Raw genomic sequence first — 19,909 nt, forward strand, 5'->3', positions numbered from 1 at the left:
ACTTGGCCGCCGCCTGCGCTGCCGCCGCCGCTCGCCTCTCCTTCCCCGCGCCGCCGCCGCCGCCTCGGCCGCCACCGCCGCGAGCTCAACCGCCAGTGGTCCGGGGGACTTTGGGTGTCCGGGCTGAAGGTCGGTCCGGACGTCGGACCCAGCTCGGTTCCCGGACTGTCCGGGCGGCAGCGGACGCCGCAGCCGCCGCCTCTTCGTCGCCTCAGCCTGGCGTTTTGTTCCGAGAGACCCGAGAGGCGAGCGGAGCTGACAGTGATTTTGACAGTGATTTAAACCCGCTTTTGTTGTTGTTGGCTTTTCGTTGTTTGGTTTTGTGTGTTGTGCTTGTGTGTGGCGGTTTTTCCCCCGTGGTGCATTTTTTTTTTTAATTGTTGTGCTCGCTGTTTTTATTTTTCATTTTTTTCCCTCTTTTTTTGACCCCGTGAACGCTTTTTTGGTCGGGGCTTCCGAATATGTTTTATGACGGTTGATTTTACACCAGGAGGTTTGTTTCCGAGGAAGACCCAGGGAACTGGATATCTAGCGAGAACTTCCTACGGCTTCCCCGGCGCCTCGGGAAAATGGGAGCTGCTGCAAAGTTGGCGTTTGCCGTCTTTCTTATCTCTTGTTCTTCAGGTAGGTGCATGGAGCGCGGCGCGGCGGGGCTGCTGCCGCTGCCGCTGCTGGCGGCTGCGGTTGTTGTCGGGTCGACGAGCTTCAGCGGAGCCTGGGGAGGTTTCCCCCCACCCCGAGCCCCTCGGCGGCCGCCCCCCAGGGCTGATTATGATATGGAAATCTCCATGAATTTTCCTCGTTTTGAGTTAGGTCGGTAAGAGTGACTGCTCTGTTGTTGTGGAAGTGAGAAAGTCATGGTTTGTGGCCGTAACACTGGATGACAGCGCTGGTTGGGTTGCAATTAAGCCGCAAATACCACAAGTGACAATTTATGCAAAGGTTTGAGACCCGAAAGGCGTATTCCAAAATGTCCTTTAGTGTGGCATCCTCCAAAATAAGGGTGTTTTTTGTTGTTGTTGTTGTTTGTGTTTTAACGTCTTTTAATTAGTGCTTCAGTGACTATCACAACAGAGATCAAAGTCAGCTGCTACTTAATTTTGACCGTGAGAAACAATGCATTATATCAGCAATTTCATCTGGGTCTCCCCTCACGTTTTCTTCAACTTCAGTGTCCAGCAGTGTTAAAAATAGTTGTAGTTGTTGTTGTTGGAGTATTAGCAATAACCCAGTGCAGAAGAGGTATGCCGCTGTGTGTTGGTAATGTGCTGGCTTTCAACCACCATTTATGTGCTCTTTTCTGGCAGAGATTTTGCTTACCTACGGAATACTTATTTTAAACGCGTTGTATTGAAGCATTGTTTTCGGTTTAGAACAGCCCATTTGAAATTGTTCACACTGCCAAATACACTGTAGTCTTCCAGGGTTGGAAGAATAATCTGGCCCATTTATATTTGAAATTTTGATTTTGTGAGAACGTTCTGTGGTTGCAACCAGTGGTTGGAAAACTAGTCTTTTGTATTTGAAATTCTGTAAATGAATACAGCATCTAGCTCAGAGGTGTGCAAATGTACCTAAGAGGAGAGTTAGTTTGATAGAAGAAACAATTTTAAAGTGGCAGTGGATCTATTTATCATAAAATTCAATATTCAATTACTAGGTTGTGAGATAGAATTATAGGGGGACAACGAATTGACAGGTTTGTGGCCATGTCTTTATCTCGTTTGCCACAGGGAAATTAGAGGGTGGTAGTCTTTTCTTTGTGTACCTCTGTGGTGTGTGTATTTGTGTGTGTGTGTGTCCGTGTCCACCCATCCTCCCTGCCCCCCTTTTTAATAGAATCTTTTGTAATGTATAGAATTTTGCTGAATGGTACATTTCCTTGTGGTTAATAAATGGATAAAGTCTAGTCTTATGTCTGTAGTGGTATTGATCAGTTCCGGGTGGGCTGAATGTGTTGTGAAATGGCGATCATTGCCAGAGATTAACCAACAGAATCATGTCTGTTTAAATGGAAGAAAGAACATGCTTAAGGCAGGCTGACAGTTCTTTTTGTGCACGGTTTGGGGAGGAAGATAAACAATGGTGTCTCTGAAATGAATGAATACTGGATAACATTAAACCTCTTGCTTTTGTGACATAACTTAACCATGTAGTTTTAATTTTTCCTGTAGTACTCTTCCTCCTCTGGCCCTATATGTTCTGGTTGGTGAACTCCTCTTGTTCTCATCCCTTTTTCTGATCTTCTGCCCTTGAGGAGGAGGGGCATCATGGCCACTGACCAAAGAATTGTGTACATTATTCCCTCCCAGACCCACCTGAGTCACACTAATTGGTGAAGGAGGCTATTCTTGAGCAGTCTCAAGGTATTACTTCTGGAAAAGAAGGCTGTCGCTACAAATCTTACAGCTTCCTCTGCTTGGCTTGGGAATAAAAAGAATTGAGCATTAGTTTCTTGTAGGATTATTTTCACTGAGTCAGAGGTTAATAGCTAAAATTTTGAAATAAAGTAATTTTGTTGCTGGAGAGCACATAGATATTGCACTTACATTAAACTAAGTATCATTGCATCTTTTTTTAAAAAAAATAAACAATCCTAGTTGAACTAAAATATAATTCTGTTGAAGATAATTGAAATAAATCTTAAAGACTTTCATCCATATTTATACATGAAGATTTTTATTAAAGTATCTGATTTTTTTGAAAGGCTTTTGTTATGCATCAAATGCACTCTAAAAAAGAATTTTTTTATGTTTTTTTTTTCCGAATTGATTTTTCTATGTAGTATGTAATCTGACCTGCTGGAAGCATGCGAATGGCTATTTTTATGAGAATTAAAAAATTTCTGAAGTTGTAATTTTTTTTGTTTATGGGTATTTGATTGTTTTAAAAATCAGGTGAAGAACCGTAGTAAAGAGCAGTTTTATTTCAGATGTTTAGGATGGATGTTTACTGTTTTTTTTAGTATTTTGTGGACTTTGATTTTTCATTTTCCATCCCATGGTATGTATACTGGAGACTGATTATGTAGACTATTCCTCTGGGATATGGCTAAGTGTATAATTCACTCCTCTCATTCTGGGGGAAACATTTTTGAGTTTTTCCCTCATGCTGAAATGCCTTCACATTCCCTTTGATTTTGAATTTTTTCATTACTCTTATCCTTCCTCAGGTTCTGTTTCAAAACACCAATCTACTTCTTAGTTGTTTTGTTTTTAAAGCATTATGATTAGTTTGTATCATCCTCCAAATTTGTTAAAATGTGAGGATGAGTTTAATATTTGCTCTAGGACTTAGGTTTATCATATCTAGAGTGATGCAGCTATTGTATTTGAGTTGCATTGGATAAGTTGAGAATTCTCTTGGTTTCTGTGGGAACTGGAACAGTCTGGTCCATATATTTGATGAAATAAGAAATGCAAATACAGTAATTTTGTGCATTTTCTTCAGTTCAGCTAGGCAGTACTGTGTGTGTATGTGTGCACGGATGTGTGTGTATGTGTGGTTGAGGGGTCATTGGCAGTACAGTGAATCTTCTGGGACTCTTCTGAACTTTGACTAACAAGTGATAGATATTACATGCTTTGTTTTCAAAGGCAGAATCTCTCAAATATAATCCGTGATCAAATTCAAATATAATATCTTGGAACATTAAGACCAGAAGAAAAACAAAACAACACCCTCTCCCTCAATTCATTTTTTTCTGTTTATGATAAGACAGTAGTTCTCAAGCTTGGGTGACTTTTGCTCCCCAGCCCTGCAGCTCTCCCCCAGGGGCCATTTAGAGATGTATTCGGTTGTCACAATTGTGTGGGAGGAGGGGAGGGTGTGCTACTGGTATCTAGTGGATAGAGGATGGGATGCTGGCTAATCATCCTATAATGCACAGGACAGCCTTCCACAACAAAGAATTATCTGGCTCAGAATCTCAATAGTGTTCAGGTTGAGAAGCCCTATTCTAAACTCTTAATTTTAAAAAGCATTAGTGTGTTAGTAAAAGGTCTCTGCTCCCCCTCACACAGTTAATCATCTAAATTTTACAGGTACATGGTATTGATGATCTCCAGCTGACCTTGTATTGAGAGTTTTCATTAGCTTGTAAAATTAGAATGATTAGAAAAATAGGCTATAGGTATACACATTATTTCATCCTATTATGCTTTAATAAAAATATTTTGTTGACTGTTTTGAATAAACTTTCTCCAGTCACTTGTTATAATGGAGTACTTATGAAGACTGCATATTCATGGATATGATAAATGATTGGTCAAGGTATCAAGTTTAATTATATTTGTTTTGATTCAGTAGTTTCTTTGCAATAATGATCATCTTTAAGAATATTTCCTTTTATCCTTATTGAAATTACTGTGAGTGATGTGCTGGCAGCAGGTGTGTGTGGACCGGGGGTGGGGGGGGGGAGAGGGAGAGAGAGAGATTAATATGGTATCTGAAAATTTCGTAAGTTTCGTATGGAAGAAATATTTTCACTATTATATTTTACCTGAATGGAAAAACTGAATTTACACCTTGAGTTTTTTTTTTTTAAGAGTATTTCCTTTACCTAGCAAACCTTAATTTTAAGAAACTTTTAAAGTAATTTCTTAATTACATAATTTTTTTGAGAATCATTATCTGGGTTTTGGTTACCATTAGACTCATTTAGGCTATACCGCTAAGTAATATTCTGTGGTCTATTGCAGACCCTTGTCCTTTTTGGGGTTAAAATTTGACCATAATTAAAAAGTGTTTACCTTGTTTTGAACTCTGGTTTTAAGGAAGTTACCCAGCCAGCCAGGATAAGAATTACAGTGAAATACTTAAAATAAGTAGCACTAACCAATAGAAAGGAAAAATTCTGAAATTGCTCCCACAGAAAAGTATACAAGTAAGTCTCATACTTTCTTTGTAACACATCTCCCCAGACATATCTCTGGTACTAACTGACATTTTCACCTTTTGTGTCCATCAGACTCATTGTTTCATGAGAAGTAAAAGCATAACTAAACCACATGAGATTTTAGTAATCTTTAAATTGTCTCTTTAGACTCTAAAACTATTTTGTTGCTTTTTTAGTTTTGTCATTATCCTTATTTCTCATCGTTGGTGTCTCATAAATCTGTGATTTAAATGTGTCTTTTCATGCTCTCTAATGTTGCCACTATCATGGTGCCCCTCAGTAAGTTAGCTAAGGTTGGCAACATTTGATATTGAGGTCACTAGCATGCCTCAGTTTTATTCCATATTCTGTAACATCATTTCTTCCATTCCCTTTCATTGTGATTCCCTTTCTACTTTCCTCTCTTCTTTATCTTCTCTGTCCCTTCTGTACTTTCCTCCCTATACTGTAGGCTGCTTGTTTGTGGAACCCACTTGTTCCTTAGTCTCAAGGGTGGGTCAGGAGGGCTCACCCTTGGTTTAAATCTAAAGGGATTGAATTTAGAATGCTTGAGAATTGACCAGATAGTCTTTTCTACTGTTCTTTCATTTGTTGGTTTCTGGAATACCACACACACTTGGGACTGGTGTTACTCTCTTGGAAACAAATGGCTTGAACTTTACATTGCTCTGATTCATATCCGTTTTTAATATTCTGTTTTTCTTTAACTCTTGCTGCTTTCAGAAAGTCTATCTCTTATTATTATTCATTCATCACCTCTGTTTAAGCCAAAATTTGACCAGACCAGAGAGTATATTTATTGCCACAGCTGGGACCACATTAGACTTCCTCTGTGGTGTATTTAATTGTTAGGTTGGTTATAATAGTCATGTCTAGACAGAACATTGATTTCAAATTGACTATTGAACATGAAAGTTCCAGGAATAGTATATAGAGGAAGGAGAAGGAGAAGTCAAGAAGGTGAGAAAACTGCAGATAGCAATTGACTTTCTGTCATTCTCCAACTGTTCTGTCACTTTCATATACGCAACACATCTAGTGGTTATGCTTTGTTTAATAAAGGAGCCTAAAGGGAATGTGCTGTTGTTCCTGAGGTTGGATTTCTTAAACTATTAGTATGGTGACTTAAGGGGAAAAATGAGAGGTTCTTAAGCGGTTGTGGTGGTCAGTAGGCTTGGGTTCTGGTGCCAGCACTGCCGCTGTACAGCTCATCTGTCATTTCTCTTACCTGAATTATTGTAGTATCTTTCTAGCTATGACTAGCTAAGTTCCCTGCCACTAATTCCTCTTCCAATCCAACCACATACCTGCCAGACTGACCTCATTAAAAAATAAGTCTGAATATGTCACTCCTGCTTAAAACCTTTCATGGACTGTGAGTCACCTTTAACATAAAATCTGAAGTCTTAGAAGGGCATACAAGGTCCTTTTTCATTTAGATCCTGCCTGTTTTCTCTAACCTCTTGGTATAGAGGATAAGAGTATAGGCTCTGGAGTTAGACTTTCTTGCTTTTACATCCTCGCTTCACAACTTAACCTTAGGCAGATCACTTCACCTTTTGTGCTTCAGTTTTGTCATCTACAAAATGGGGATATTAATAGTGCCTACCTCACATAGTGGTTTGAAGATTAAATGTCAGATAAATTCTAGGTATTCTGCTGTGGCTCCTCCTCAGCATGAGTCCTATATGCCAGATATACAAACTCAACCTTCAGTTTCCTGAATGTGTCCTCCTTTATTGTATATTAGTATGGTACTTTTGTACATGTTATTTCTTTCTCCTTTACCTGGCTAACTCCTTGTGTTTAAGACTGAGAAGTACCACCTCTTTAAAAACAAAAGTTCTCTGCCACTCAGCCCAGATTGAGTTAGTTGATTTCTGTTCTTTATAAATGACCTTGATTTCAGTAATTAATGTAAATATTTACTTGCATATATACAGTGTAGACTCTGAGCTCTTTGAAGACATCTTCTCTTTATCCACAAACCCACTCCTAAAACCTGGTACACAATACGTGCTTAGCAAATGCTTACTGAATAAATGAAGTGACATTTTTTCATTTCTGGGCCTGAGTTTCTTTTGTATATTAAAGCGATAAACTTGGATTAGATGATCTCTGAACTTTTTTCCTACTCTAAAAGCTTTATGATTCTATAGTTCTAAGGATATAGTTTAATAGTGACATTTTATTAAGAAAAAGTGATTTTGCTGGTTGTTTTTTGAGTATCCTTAAGTTCTGCCCCCTTTTTTAATGCCGTGTCTCGGTTCCTTAGACTAAATCTTTTAATATAATTTGAATTGTATAGATTTAGAAGACATCGTAGAGTGCTTCAAATTCAGTGGCTTTCAGCTTTTTTGACCATAACCCACAATAAGAAATACTCGTTGTCTTGACTCAGTTCCCATATACATAAATGTGTATGTGTATTTATCAGAAATAGAAGTTTCATGAACTTATTGTGTGCAGGACACTTTTGTTTGTTTTTTTATTCTATTTCATTAACAAATTTTTGATTATGACCCATTAATTAATTCAGTGACCCACTAATGGGTTCTAAACTCCTAAAAAATACTGGCTTTATTCTTTTGACCCAATCCTCTGAGTAGAGAAGGAAGCTGCCTATGTAAATATGTGCAATAAAAAATATGTGCAGTGAAAAATATGCTCATTATTTAATCTGCAAAGGAGAACTTGTGCCTAGGTGCAGAATATATGGAAAACTGGTCCCAAGGGAGAACATGGACCTACCCTGACTGAGCTAGTATCTCTCTTGGACTAGCTGGATGACTTATGGACACACAAAGGTGCTAGAACAAAATTAGATTGTAATTTGAACAGTTCAGATTTTTTCATTTAGGAAAGGCTTGTTGGAGGAGATAGCTCCCAATAATAGGAAAAAAAAATGTCTTGGCAGGAGGTTAAGTATATTCATCTTAATATGAGGGATTAGGAACAAAATGGGATGAGGAATACAGAAAGCATTTGTGAGTAAACTTGACTGTGGATGGAAGGCAAGTTGAAATGGAGGAATTTTTGACTAAATCTGAGGAAGAGATTTCTGTGATGAAAAAATGTTTATAACTGCTTGAAGTAGAACAATCTCAGTTGAGAGGGTTAAATCCAGATGAAAAGTAATTAAAACGAAGAGGAGGTAAGCGGGTGGATGATGGAGACCCTGATAGATGTCCCAAATACTTACAATATGTGGACTATAAAATAGAAAAACAGCTTGAAGATTAAGGTAGGATGGTAGCACTACTAAATAAAATTGGTAAAGAAATAACAAGCCAGAAGAAAATAGGAAGCACTTTCATAACTAAAGAAATTCTATAGACAGAGATGAATTTAGAATATAAGCATGAATGAAAATATAAACATAGATTTGGGAAAATAAGAGTTCATAAAAAACGTGAGAGCATATAATATTCTTTAACACACATACACTGTACGGTGTATATGTCTCCATTGTGAGGTTGAGTTAATTCTAAGCTCTAGTAGCTCAATGTGTTGTTTGTGTTTAAATAATGGTCAGATTCCAGTAATTGCAGTGATTGCTCATACTGGTCATTCAGATTATATTCTTTGAAATCTATGTGAGGCATTTTCTTCACAGTAAATTATACTGTTTTATAAAAGTAGTTTTAGAAACTTTTCTGAAGTTGGTATATGTGATTCAGACCTGAATCCTAAACCTTTTCAATACCATTCTTTTGGACTAGATAAAAGTATTTTTTTCTTTGGCTGACTATCAGTAGCTGTAATCATATTGGAAATCATTATATTCTCTAATGTTGCTGAAGAAAAATAAATGTAAAGCAATGAGATAATTATTAGGAGGACTCATGTAGGGGGGGCTTGCCTTTTTAAAATGAATCGTCTTTACATATCATAGTAATAAGCCTATCTTATCTAAAGCTTTTGAGAAAGGATTTTTTTCCTATTTATGATTACTAACTATATTTTATAGAAATGAGACCTCTACTGGGAAAAATCTGTTGGTCTTCACATCTTTATGATATATTGTAAATCAAGCTTGTTCCAAGGCATTATTTCAAGAGGAAGAGGCATGGGCAAGTTATCAGATGTTGGCAAATTTCTAAAGTGCTGAGATTAATTTTTTAAATTTGTAAACCAAGATGTAGTAAATGAAATAATATGCCACATAACACAGTAGCTGGTTCATAGCAGATCTTACATACATGTCAGTTTTTAACCTATCTTTAAAAACGTAATATGTAAAACATTTAAAAATACAGATTCAGTTGTTGGGAGGCTTTAAAAATTTGCTCGTAAATTACTTATAAGTTAATATGAAATAATATTCTGACTAAATGATTCAGCCAAAGAAAATATCAATAACGCTGCCAAGTAGGTGCCAGGAAACATCTAGAACATTCAGCTATCATAGTTCTTTTACAAAGAGTTCTTTAAGGTCTCATTGTTCTAGCATGCGTGAAAAGGAAACATTGGCATTAAACCCTTCATCTTTATGTATTTGTTGGAATTTAAAGTATTTCTCATAAGAAATTTCACCTAAACCTTAAGTGTTTTAAAACTTTTCATGTAAAATCTTGAAAGATTCTCAAGTCAGTTTGGGGGTACCAGTACCAGCTACCAGCCACAAGCTTCGTAAACATGATCAGTGGAGTTTTGAGGTCAATATTTTGAATGTCGTATAATATTTTGGATTAAAAATTAAGAGTCTCATTTAAATGCCTGCTTTCCTACTGACTCTTCTTTGACCTTGGTAACCATGAAGACTTTACTCATCACTAACTTAAAGAGGATGAAATAAGTATTCATTTATTTAACAAATAAATATTGAACTACATGCTAGGGGTACTGCTAGGTGGTTGGGATGTAGCAGTGAACAAGACAGACATGATAATGCCCTCACAGAGCTTACAGTCATAAAGTAAGTAGTCAAATGAATAAAATAATTACAAATTGTCATATGTGCTCTGACAGGGTTCTGAGAGGGTAACTCTTTATTTGCCTCACATCACCTATCACAGTCTCTAATTATTCAGTTTATTTATCTACCTATTTATCATCTGTTCTTTCCACTACTAGAGCGTAAATTCTGTGAGAGAGAGTTTCTCACTTATTCATCACAGTACCCCCAGGTCATGGCACGGTTTCTGGCACAGAGTAGAAGCTCAGTAAATATTTGGCTGGCTGCCTGAAGAAATGAGTGCAAGGATGGGACTGGAGAGATAGATAGGGACAAGATCCTGCAGGGCTTTTGATCTAAGCTGGGAAAGAGAATAAAATCCAAAGGGCAATGGAAAGCAAAGAGCTTTAAGGAGGAGCTTGACCTGGGTTATGTGTTAAGATCACTGGCAGCTCTCCGGAAAATATATTGGAGGTGTGTAGGAGTGAGGAGGTGAGACCAGTTAGGAGACTGTTATGTCTTCCTAAGCTAGAGAGACTCTCTAAGATCCTTTCTAGCTTTGTATTCTAGAACTTGCCTACACTTACCAGTCTTATTTTACTAGTTACCCCATTTTTTCCCGTACTTATTATTACTTAAGAAAAATGGATAGCTTATTGTGCATGTGAGAACTGAATACAGCGTCTCAAAAAAAAAAAAAAAAACTCAAAGAGAGAGAAAACACAGACCAGAGGTTATTGAATTTTTGTGGCAAATGCCTATCTTTAGATTCCATGCACCTGCTAATTTATATTCTTACTAACCATTCCTATTTCTCTTTGAAACTTTGGCTTTACTTCTTTTCAAATGCCTATTTTTAAAAAAATAATGTTACCTCTTTATTGTTTTAACATGTAATATACGGTATTGTTGATATGGCTGAAGATTTAGAAGCAGAAAACTCAGCATATTTTGTATCTTAATTCTTAGGAATTTGATATCTTTACGGGTTATCAAGGTCTTACAATAAAGGCTGAAAGGATAAATAGTTAATACTGTAGACTATTATTTTTACTCAGGGCTATCGCCTCTGTTAAGTAGTTAGCTTGAATATTTTTATCTGAAAGATTTCAAGCCTCTACTGTTAGTGGGAGGGGGAGGTGGTGCTTGGCACAGGGAAATCAACTATATTGGCAGAAGTTCAGCAGCATCATCTTTGACTAGGGAAAAACTGCATTATTACACAGAGATAAAGCCAGAAGAGACTGTTAAACTTTACTGAATTTAGCAATATAATAGTGGCTGCCTCTTTTCACTTGGTTTCATTTAGTTTCTTTCATTTTGGAAGTAGGTAAACCTAACTGCCCGTCTTTGGTTAGCCATCTTCTTCTGTAAAGAAGTGTAGCTTCACCCTGTAAATATTACAGGCCATTTTATTTATTATGACCTTAAAGTAGTTCTAGAAGAAGAACTGGTTGCTAGGCTTTGTGCTACTTGGTAGTGGAGTTTCATACATACAAGATTAGTGAGTAGAATTTGCTAATTTTTTTTTTTTTAAGCTAAGAATTGAAATTAACTTCTGTAAGTACATTTTAAAATGGTTTGGGGAGAAATGAGAAGTCAAAGCTAAAAGGAAATGATAAAAAATGAGTAAGGGCAGTTGCAAGATATTAATTATTCAAGATGAGCATGGTGATAGTAAAGCAATTTGATTAGTAGGCATTCAGAAGAAGAATAAAATCCCTTTCTAAATGACCATCCTTTTATTCTCTATAAATATTGCATAGTAAATCTTTCCAGGTAACCTTTTAAAATATTCTGTTCTTTAGTTCTTTAGAGATACATAATACCAGTTTGGGTGTTGAATTAGGAAGTTAATTGCTAATTTAATTGTTTGTTAAAATGTAAATAGAGATTGCCTGTTAGCTGAGAGGGCTAGAAATAATAGAAGCAATTAAATTAGTAGGGTTTAACTGCTGAGAGGACCTAACAAACTATCAGGTACTGTTTTCTAAATTAACTATCTCTGTCAGAATCATTTTTATGAAGAATAAACTACTCAAACTGAAGAATGAAATAAAATTAAAAGCTTAGGGTCAGAGAAGAATATTGTTACATATTTTTTCTTTTTGAATCAGTGAAGGGTAGTTTTGGTCTTTTATCTACAGATCTTTCACCGCTGTAGCCCAAGAATAGCCCTACATCAAGATTTGTAATTCTTAGTCTAGCAACATATATTTAGCAACCCTGATTAAGCAGGAGTTTTATAATTAATATCTAGTCTTATTTCCATGATACGGAAAGAAATCGGTTCACTAAGAGAGCATAGAGTAGATGAGCCTAGTCTGTTACAAGATTATAGAATTTTCTACCTTTGGAACATGTGGTTACCCAGCAAGGACTAGTTACAGAAATAGAAGCTAATCTTGTTGGTACAAGCGTAGCTGTTGCTTGCAAAGAATGGTTTTCTCAAAAACAAACAAATAGCAGTAGGTCCTTCATTTCAAATTCAGTGAAAGTAGTTAATTATGCAGTTTGGGGGCAGGTATAGTAGAAACAACAAACATTCTGTAGGGAGAAAATTTTTGTGTTGGGCCTTTCTTTACCATGGTGTGATATACCATGTGAACTTGAGAAAATTCTATAACCTTAGTTTATTCATCTGTAAAATGGAGTTTATAATACTGCCTCACAAGATTACAGTGAGGATCAAAGACTGCATGCACAGACATAAGCACACTCATATATGTGTGTGTATATGTATACACACACATACATATATATGAAGCTTTTAAAACTTCATAATGTTATTCAAAATATTTGTAATAAATGATTTTTTTCAAGGAGAGCAATAGGAGAGGTTCAAGTGAACTGTAATAACACTTTTAATTCAGAATTTGTGATTCTTCATCAGTAGACATTTATCTTTACCCTGTGAATAAAGGAATTAATTCTGTGAACAACTGAATATAAAATCTTAGAAGAATGTCTATTCCTTACAGTGACCCATAGCTCCTACAAACAAATCAACTGTTTCTTATTCCTCCAAACTTTTTTTCCCACTTGCCTTCCATTAATACTTATGAGGGGGACCATATCTGACTTATGCACTGTAGTTTCCCCAGTGTTTGACACGTAATAGGTGCTCAACAAATATTTGTGAATGAATATTGAATGCTTTCAAGTGCTTAGGATAGAGTCCACAGACTTTTTTGTAAAGGGCCAGATAGTAAATATTTTAGTCAGTCTCTTTTGGAGCTACTCAGCTCTGCCAGTTGTAACACAAAAGCAGTCATAGACAATACGTAAATGAGTCAGTGTGACTGCGTTCCAATAAAACTTTATTTATAGATACTGGAATTTGAGTTTCATATAATTTTCATGTGTCACAAAATAGTATATTCTTTTTTTCAACCATTTGAAAATGTAAAAACCATTGTTCAGTATCTGTACAGCTGCAAACTGGATTTGACCCATGGGCAATAGTTTACCAACCCCTGGCACACTGCATTGTATAAGTAGCACCCTCCCCCAACTTAGAAATAAATATATTATTTTCCAAAAACTTTGTTTGGAACCTGGGAAGCATTTTCTTATAGGATGGTCGTCATCTGTGTTGGTTACGTTCCCAGACCAATCTACAAGCCTGTTTTACCTTGTGTTCTGTATTCCAGCAATACAGCTTTATCCCTAGGAATAACACTGTGTCTGAGGGAAAATGGATTTAGTATTCCTTCTGAGACCAGAAGAAACAGACTCTCCCCAGCACTCTCAGAATTTCCTTCTTCCCTGCTCTCTCATTTCAAGTACCCTGCTCCCTGGGGCTTCAATAGGGTGGTATGGTGACAGGACTAAAAAGCGCTTTGTGTATGTGATTAGGGAGGAGAAAGGTGGTGGGGAGAGAAGAATGACAGAAAATAGAAGATATCAGGATGAATCACACACAGTAGGGGTAGTACTGTTTTGTGAAACCTCAGTTATGTGTGTGATTGTATGTATACATGTACTGGGTCACAGTGAAAAATGTATTTCTTACTGTGATTTGTAGTCAGAATGTTTGAAAGCCTGTGGTTCTAAGGGTTTGAGGTCTTGAGATCCTGAGATCTTTTTTCCCCTCTTACTGCATATGAGAGCCAAATGAAAAATATAAAGGAAGCCTCTTGACCACTTGGGACAATGTGTTTCTGGTAAAGAGTTACCTTATGAGGTAGTTAACCTGTTTTACAGGTGAGAAAATAGGGTCATAGAGCTAATAAGCATCATAATTGAGAGTCAAACAGATTCTTACCTTATTTAAGAATATGTGCTTGGGCTTCCCTGGTGGCGCAGTGGTTGAGAGTCTGCCTGCCAGTGCAGGGGACACGGGTTCGTGCCCCGGTCCGGGGGGATCCCACATGCCGCAGAGCGGCTGGGCCCGTGAGCCATGGCCACTGAGCCTGCGCGTCCGGAGCCTGTGCTCCGCAACGGGAGAGGCCACAACAGTGAGAGGGCTGCGTACCGCAAAAAAAAAAAAAAAAAAAAAAAAAACAGAATATGTGCTTGATACTTTATACCATGTTATTTCCCCTGTAGGGAAAGAAGCCATGTATGACTTCCGTTGTGTTTCAGAGGATGAAAAACATCCCAATTGGTGGCAGCTCACCAGATTTCTTGAGACATTGGCTTAAGTATTAGGACAGGGCCACTGGAAGAAAATGGTTAGGAACTCTATATGAAGAATGACATGATGTATTAGAAAAGAAGGGGCTCTGTCATTTTACCTTTAATTTTTCTTATTTCTCTTCTGTACTACTATCCCTGCTCCTTCATACCTCACCACCAACATGGACTGTTAATTCATACTAGAAACAGCAAGGAAGGGTTTGAGGATGAGGTTTAGTGAGGAAGAGTAATATAATCTTGTCTTTAGCTGAAAGGAGAATGAGGAGGGAAACCCAAGTAGCTGGGCCACCTGGCCACCCAGATGAATTGGCTGTTCCCAAGTGGCAGTGTATAAGTGGGTGTAGGTAGAAAAGGGCCTGCTATTAATTGTGATATAAGCCGAAGTCTTGGCTTTGGAGACTTGTAGCTTTGATATGCTAACTGAAAATAGTTCTTTTTTAGTTATTAAAGGAAAGCCTCTCTTAAGCAATACTTGGTTAGTCTAGACTTAGTTACCCATTTTAGGTACTTAAAAATCAGAATCAATGTTTAAGACATCTCTTTCTCTTATGTATTAAGTTAGCAAGTATGGTGAAAACAAATTGATGCTGATTCTGGTTTCTAACTTGATTTGGAACTGTCTTGGGAAGAAGTAGACTGATAGGAAGGCTGTTGTTCTTAACTAGAAAAGTAATGAAATGATAGCAGATACCTGGTTAATTGAATGGAAAGATGACAGATACTTGTAAAATGTGTTTATCTTTATCAAGCTGAGTTGAGATTCTTGATTTTGCAATGGGAATTACTAATTCATATAGAAAACGTTTCAACTAGTAATATCTGAAGACTTGGACTTAATATCTTTTAGCCCAATCTCTTACCCCTATGGTACTGCTTACCATGTTCTGTATTATAATTGCTCGCGAATGTGTCTGTCTTCCAGCTGACCTGGAGTTCTTTTAGGCGCATTCATTATAGCGCTAAGTTAGTATTTGATGTAGGTTAAGAGCATTGGAGCCAGAGTGGCTGGTGATACATCTTGGCTCCATTATTTTCTGTCTCTGTGACCTAGGGCAAGTTATTTAACCTCTCTCATCTGGAAAATGGAAATAATAATGGTACTTACTTTATACAGTTGTTATAAAGTGTAAGTGAGTTAACATATCTAAAGTGCATTGAATGATATCTGGCATGTAGTAGCCATTCTGAATAACTCAATAAAAATATTACTTGAAAGATAAAACACAGACTGGGAGAAAATATTTGCAATATTTGATAAAGGATTGTTATCCAAAATAAACAAAGAACTCTTAAGACTCAACAAGAAGAAAATGAACAACCCGATTAAAAAATGGGCCAAAGATACCTCAGATACCTCACCAAAGAAGATATGCAGATGGTAAATAAGTATATGAAAAGATGCTCTACATCATATGTCATCAGGGAAATGCAAGTTAAAACAACTAGGTACCACTACACACCTATTAGAATGGCCAAAATCTGGAACACTGACACCACCAACTGCTAGCAAGGATGTGGAACAACAGGAACTCTCATTCATTTCTGGTGGGAATGCAAAATGGTATAGCTACTTTGGAAGACAGTTTGGTGGTTTCTTACAAAACTAAAAATCCTCTTACCATATGATCCAGCAATCATGCTTTTTCGTATTTACTCAAAGGAATTGAAAACATTTTCACACAGAAACCTATACACAGATGTTTATAGCAGCTTTATTCCTAATTGCCAAAACTTGGAAGAACCAAAATGTCCTTCAGTAGGTTAATCGATAAATAAACTGTGGTACCTCCAGACAATTATATATTTTTTCAGCACTAAAAAGAAATGAGCTGTCAAGTCATGAGAAAACATGGAGGAACCTTAAATGCATATTACTAAGAGCCAGTCTGAAAAGGCTACATACTGTATGATTACAACTATATGACATCTGGAAAAGGAAAAATTATGGAGACAGTAAAATGATCAGTGGTTGCCAGGGATCGGGTGGGAGAAAAGGGATGAATAGGCAGAGAACAGTATTTTTAGGGCAGTAAAAATACTCTGTGTGATTTTATAGTGATGGGTATATGTCATTATACATTTGTCTGAACCCATAGAATGTACATCACCAAAAGTGAACCCTAAGGTAAACCATGGAATTTGGGTAATTCTGATGTATCAGTGTAGGTTGGTCTTCGGTAACAAATGTAACACTCTGGTGAGTGATGTTGATAATGAGGGAGGCTATGCATGTGTGGGGTCAGGGGGGTATATGGGAAATTTCTGCATCTTCCTTTAAATTTTATTGTGAACCTAAAACTGCTCTTAAAAAAAAAAAAGGCTTTAAAAAAATAGTTGCTAATGTATATTTAGTGAGAAACTGATCTTTGGCAGATGGCCATGCTGTTTTGTTTAGGATACAGTACTATTTGTTTTATTTACAACATTTACATTTATTTATATATTTATTGGACTCTGGTTTAATTCTAAAACAGCAGCTGGTATCCAGGGAAGAATACAGTTGGCTCTCCCTGGGTTCCCCATCCATGGATTCAACCAATTGGGGATCAGAAATATTTGGGGAAAAAATTCCAGAAAGTGCCACATTTGCTGCACATTGGCAACTATTTTCATAGCATTTACATTGCATGAGGTATTATGAGTAGTCTAGAGATGATTTAAAGTATGCATGAGAATGTACAGGTTATATGCAAATACTGCATCATTTTATAGAAGGGATTTGAACATCCTCTGGTTTTGGTATCCCTGGGAGGGGTGGGGAAGGTGTCCTGGAATCAATCTCCCTTGGATACCTAAGGACGACTGCACTAACATTTCCAGTTATGTAATTTGGTGGTATTGTTTTATATAGAAATATGGGGAGATCTTTTCAGAAAACTATAGAGTGGAGTAGTGCATCATTCAGTAGTATCAATATATTCACAAATGAGAGTACCTCAAAATCTTTTTTCCAAAGTGAGATAAAGACAAAAGGGAGCGAAACTTGAGTTATTTGTAGTGAGGTGGATGGACCTAGAGTCTGTCATACAGAGTGAAGTAAGTCAGAAAGAGAAAAACAAAGACCGTATGCTAACACATATATATGGAATCTAAAAAACAAACAAAAAAATGGTGATAAGAACCTAGGGGCAAGACGGGAATAAAGCCAAAGACCTACTAGAGAATGGACTTGAGGACATGGGGAGGGGGAAGGGTAAGCTGGGAGAAAGTGAGAGAGTGGCATGGACATATATACACTACCAAATGTAAAATAGATAGCTAGTGGGAAGCAGCTGCATAGCACAGGGAGATCAGCTCAGTTAGCGACCACCTAGAGGGGTGGGAGGGAGGGAGATGCAAGAGGGAGGAGATATGGGGATATGTGTATATGTATAACTGATTCACTTTGTTGTAAAGCAGAAACTAACACACCATTGTAAAGCAGTTATACTCCAATAAAGATGTAAAAAAAAAAAAAGACAAGGGAGTGGGTATGTTAGGGGAATAACTGTAACTTCCAAAAGTGTATGTAGTTTTATTTTCTCAATATTTGAATATCATCACTTCTGGGAGGGTAACTTCTTTTTATTAATGCTTTATAGTTTTCTAAGTGATTTCATGTATGTTCCTATTTGATCCTGTGTGACCCTATTTGAGATAGGTTTCATGTTGTTTTGTTTGTTTGTTTGTTTTTTTAGCTCAGACTCTAAGATAATAGAATTAGTCTGAAGTCACTAACCAGTGGAGCTAGAACTTAAACCCTAATTTTTAAGTTCTTTGTTCTTTTATAAAAGTAAAGACCAACTTTTGCCTCATTATCCTCTGCTGTCTCCCACCCTAGGGGAGGAAGTGTTTGCAGCCATTTATACTAGAGGTAGTTGCTTTGCAGATAATCCTTATACCACATTTTAAGAAATTCATGCTTGGCGCTGGGCAAGGCGGGAGCCAGAAGTAGCAATACAGCAGTAGGAAGCACTAAAATGAGCTCTAATTCCAGGGCAGAGGTTGTTTTGCTCTTGCTTGGATAGCTTGATGGCAATCATAAATCCACATATGTTAATTATTGCTGAAGGAAATTTGTAGGTAAATCCTGCCTTTGATTGCTTCAGAAGTGCTTTTGTTAATCACTTTTTGCTTTTGATGAAGAATGGTTAAAATTGTTTTCCTAATGGGCCATTATTAGGTTAAGGCCCATTACACATGTGCCACAATTTTACATTATTACATTTCTTTGGTCAAAATTGGAACTGGCAAGTTATATCACAGCTCAGTCATTATGTAAAACAATGATGTTATTAATTATTACCATTTGTTAAAACAGCCATTATTAATAGTCACTGCTTATTGCATGCTCTGGGCTAACTGCTTTTAAGTTTTAGTGATAATGTGTGTGACTCACCCTACAAGATAAGTATTACCCCATTTTATAGGTGAAGAAACTGAGATTCAGCGACTTGCCTAAGGATACCTAACTAAATAAGTACCAGAGCCAGTGTATGTAGCCTAGATCTGCAGGGATTAAATCTATTATTCTGTTGAATCACATATTCTAAAGTGTGTATTAAAACAGGAGTTACCAATTCCAGTGCAATGCGACTTTCTTTGAACCTGTTCTGCCAGGCTTCCCTCCCCCGTTCCCACTCTGACAGCAGCTGCTATTTGTGGTACTCCTCAAATCCTATGATGTAGTAAAAAATGCTGAGTTATCAAATTGAATTGTTGATAATATATCATGGGTACTGTAGCTGATATAGCAGAACTTTCTCCACCTCTTAAATGAAAGTAATTGTTTGTCCACAGCTGTTTAAAGACTGAGAAACAGAAGTTGTTCCTTTTGGTTATACAGTGAGCCAGAATCAGAACTAGGTCAGAATTCATTTGCTCTGATCACCACTTGAGTAATTAGTGAATCAAATGATCAAAGTAAATGCATCTTTTAAAAATGATTATCGTTGATTCAGAGAGGTTGAATTAATTGAAATTTGCTCATGTAGAACCAGACAAATCCAATGTTCTTTTTGACTCATATTTGGAAAAGAATTTAATGATATTGGTTGTTAATTGCTTACTTGGTGCCTGTTACCTATGATTGGTGGGTGAGGAAGAACATGTTAGATAGACAAGAATGAGTGGTTCTGGCATTTGGATTTGTGATTCCCTTGCCTGCATTCATATTAAGACAGATTGGTAGGGACTTCCCTGGTGGTACAGTGGTTAAGAATCCGCCTGCCAATGCTGGGGACCCGGGTTCGAGCCCTGGTCTGGGAAGATCCCACACGCCGTGGAGCAACTGAGCCTGTGTGCCACAACTACTGAGCCTGCGCTCTAGAGCCCGCGAGCCACAACTGTTGAGCCTGTGTGCTGCAGCTACTGAAGCTCACGTGCCTAGAGCCCGTGCTCCGCAACAAGAGAAGCCACTGCAGTGAGAAGCCCACACACCGCAATGAGAAGCCCGCACACCGCAATGAAGAGTAGCCCCCGCTCGCCGCAACTAG

General features: G+C 37.4%; 1 protein-coding gene across 1 annotated transcript in view; it reads left to right on the forward strand.

Moving 5' to 3' along the window:
* The first annotated feature begins 500 nt into the window (after positions 1 to 500).
* ACVR2A (activin A receptor type 2A) overlaps positions 501 to 19,909 on the forward strand; it is an 82,201-nt gene continuing 62,792 nt past the window's right edge. The window contains exon 1 of the mRNA XM_079924750.1: positions 501 to 624. Within this exon, the coding sequence (XP_079780876.1) occupies positions 570 to 624 (55 nt within the window). The 5' untranslated portion in view covers positions 501 to 569. The remainder of the gene's footprint in view (positions 625 to 19,909) is intronic.

The sequence above is a fragment of the Stenella coeruleoalba genome (assembly GCF_951394435.1).
Source record: "Stenella coeruleoalba genome assembly, chromosome: 6".
Lineage (NCBI taxonomy): Eukaryota > Metazoa > Chordata > Mammalia > Artiodactyla > Delphinidae > Stenella > Stenella coeruleoalba.